This window comes from Myotis davidii, unplaced genomic scaffold (assembly GCF_000327345.1).
Source record: "Myotis davidii unplaced genomic scaffold, ASM32734v1 scaffold673, whole genome shotgun sequence".
NCBI lineage: Eukaryota > Metazoa > Chordata > Mammalia > Chiroptera > Vespertilionidae > Myotis > Myotis davidii.
The window spans coordinates 1,258,667-1,260,073 of NW_006286677.1; the positions used below are offsets into that span (position 1 = coordinate 1,258,667).

The 1,407-nt window shown below is 62.6% G+C and overlaps 1 protein-coding gene across 3 annotated transcripts in view; it reads left to right on the forward strand.

Annotated features, from left to right (window-relative positions):
• The window catches only part of CLN6 (ceroid-lipofuscinosis, neuronal 6, late infantile, variant), a 12,762-nt gene that overhangs the window by 8,547 nt on the left and 2,808 nt on the right, over window positions 1-1,407 (forward strand). For all 3 annotated transcript variants that reach the window (XM_015560450.1, XM_015560449.1, XM_015560451.1), the window contains exon 6: window positions 746-868. In XM_015560450.1, coding sequence (XP_015415936.1) covers window positions 746-868 — 123 coding nt within the window. The remainder of the gene's footprint in view (window positions 1-745; window positions 869-1,407) is intronic.

Consider the following 1,407-nt stretch of genomic DNA (forward strand, 5'->3'; position numbering starts at 1 on the left):
AGCCTGAAACCCATGGAGAAAGAGGTCATCCTGCTCATAAACATGGCCCCCCGCGCCCCCCACCGTGTCAGGCCTCAGTCTCTGGGGACGGAGGAGGAGCGAGGCCCAGAGGCCTGAAATAGGAGAGGACATAGGATGTAGGGGCACCTGCTGGGGGGCATGAGGAGGGTGGGGAAGGAGACGAGATGGGACGTGAGAAGAAAAGGGGTGCGTGGGCAGAGCAGCCTGTGTGCGGGGAGGAGGGCGGGGTCCTTTCGGGGGAGATGTGTGCGTGGAAGAGGGTGAGGCTGTGGGCCGAGTGTGAGCAAAGGGGCTCGCAGAGCTCCTTGGAGGCCCCCAGCAGGTGCTGTTCTTTCTGTTCACCTGGACCTCAGGCCTCTCCCTGACACACCTCCTTCCAGGCCAGTGAGAGGCTGGGCTACTGTGGGGCTCTGCCTGAGGCAGGGGCGCCCTCACACACAGGGAAGGAGGCGGCCAGAGCAGTGTGGAAGGAGCAGCCCATCCCGCCAGCCTGTGGCCTCTGGTTTGCATGTGGGCCTCTTCGCCACTTCCTTCCTACCCCAGCTGGAGCCCAGCACCGGAAAGGCTGGCAGGGCCTGAGTGTGCTCCCCAAAGCAGCGTTCTGTGAATCAGCCGTGACACTGCCTGGGATGTTGCAAGAAACCAGTACCGGGATCGGTGGGGAGGGGGCGGCTGGGAGGGGGCGGCTGGGCAGGCCTCCGAGGCACTGGCTTCCCTGTTGCAGGTACATCCCCTTCTTCCTCATCCTCTTCATGTACTTCAGCGGCTGTTTCACTCCCACCAAAGCCGAGAGCTCAATGCCAGGGGCGGCCCTGCTCCTGGTGGTGCCCAGCGGCCTGTACTACTGGTGAGTGGACATGGGACCTGGGTTGGAGGGTGCAGGGCGCACTCAGTGAGCCGGGCAGGGAAAATGTGCTCTTGACCACAGAGCTGCTATGTGACCGCAGGTGCAACCCTCCCTATTGAAGCCCTGCTTCCTCTTCTAGGGGGGCCTGTGACCGTGGCATGTGGGGGCCTGTCTGTTACCAGGAAGCCAGGCCTGAGTTTGCTCTTTCCATCTGCATGTCCCTCTACCCTGTGCCCGCCCCCCAGAACCCCAGTGCAACTTTGGGGCAAGAAACTCCATCTCTAACACCACGCCCTGTGGAGCCCCAGGTCTCAGTTTCCTTCCCTGTGAAACGGGGAAATGCCTGCTTGTCTCCCCGCAGGAGATGGTGAGAATGCAGGGGAGAGGGAAGGCACGTGGTGGTGACAGCTAATTCCATGGCTCAGGAGCTCCCCACCTGTCTTCCCTCCAGCTCTGTCTTCCCATTACAGAGGAGCAAGCTCTACCCCTCCTGTCACTTCCGCCCTGAAGTCAGGCTCCGGGGGTGGGGGGGGGGGGGG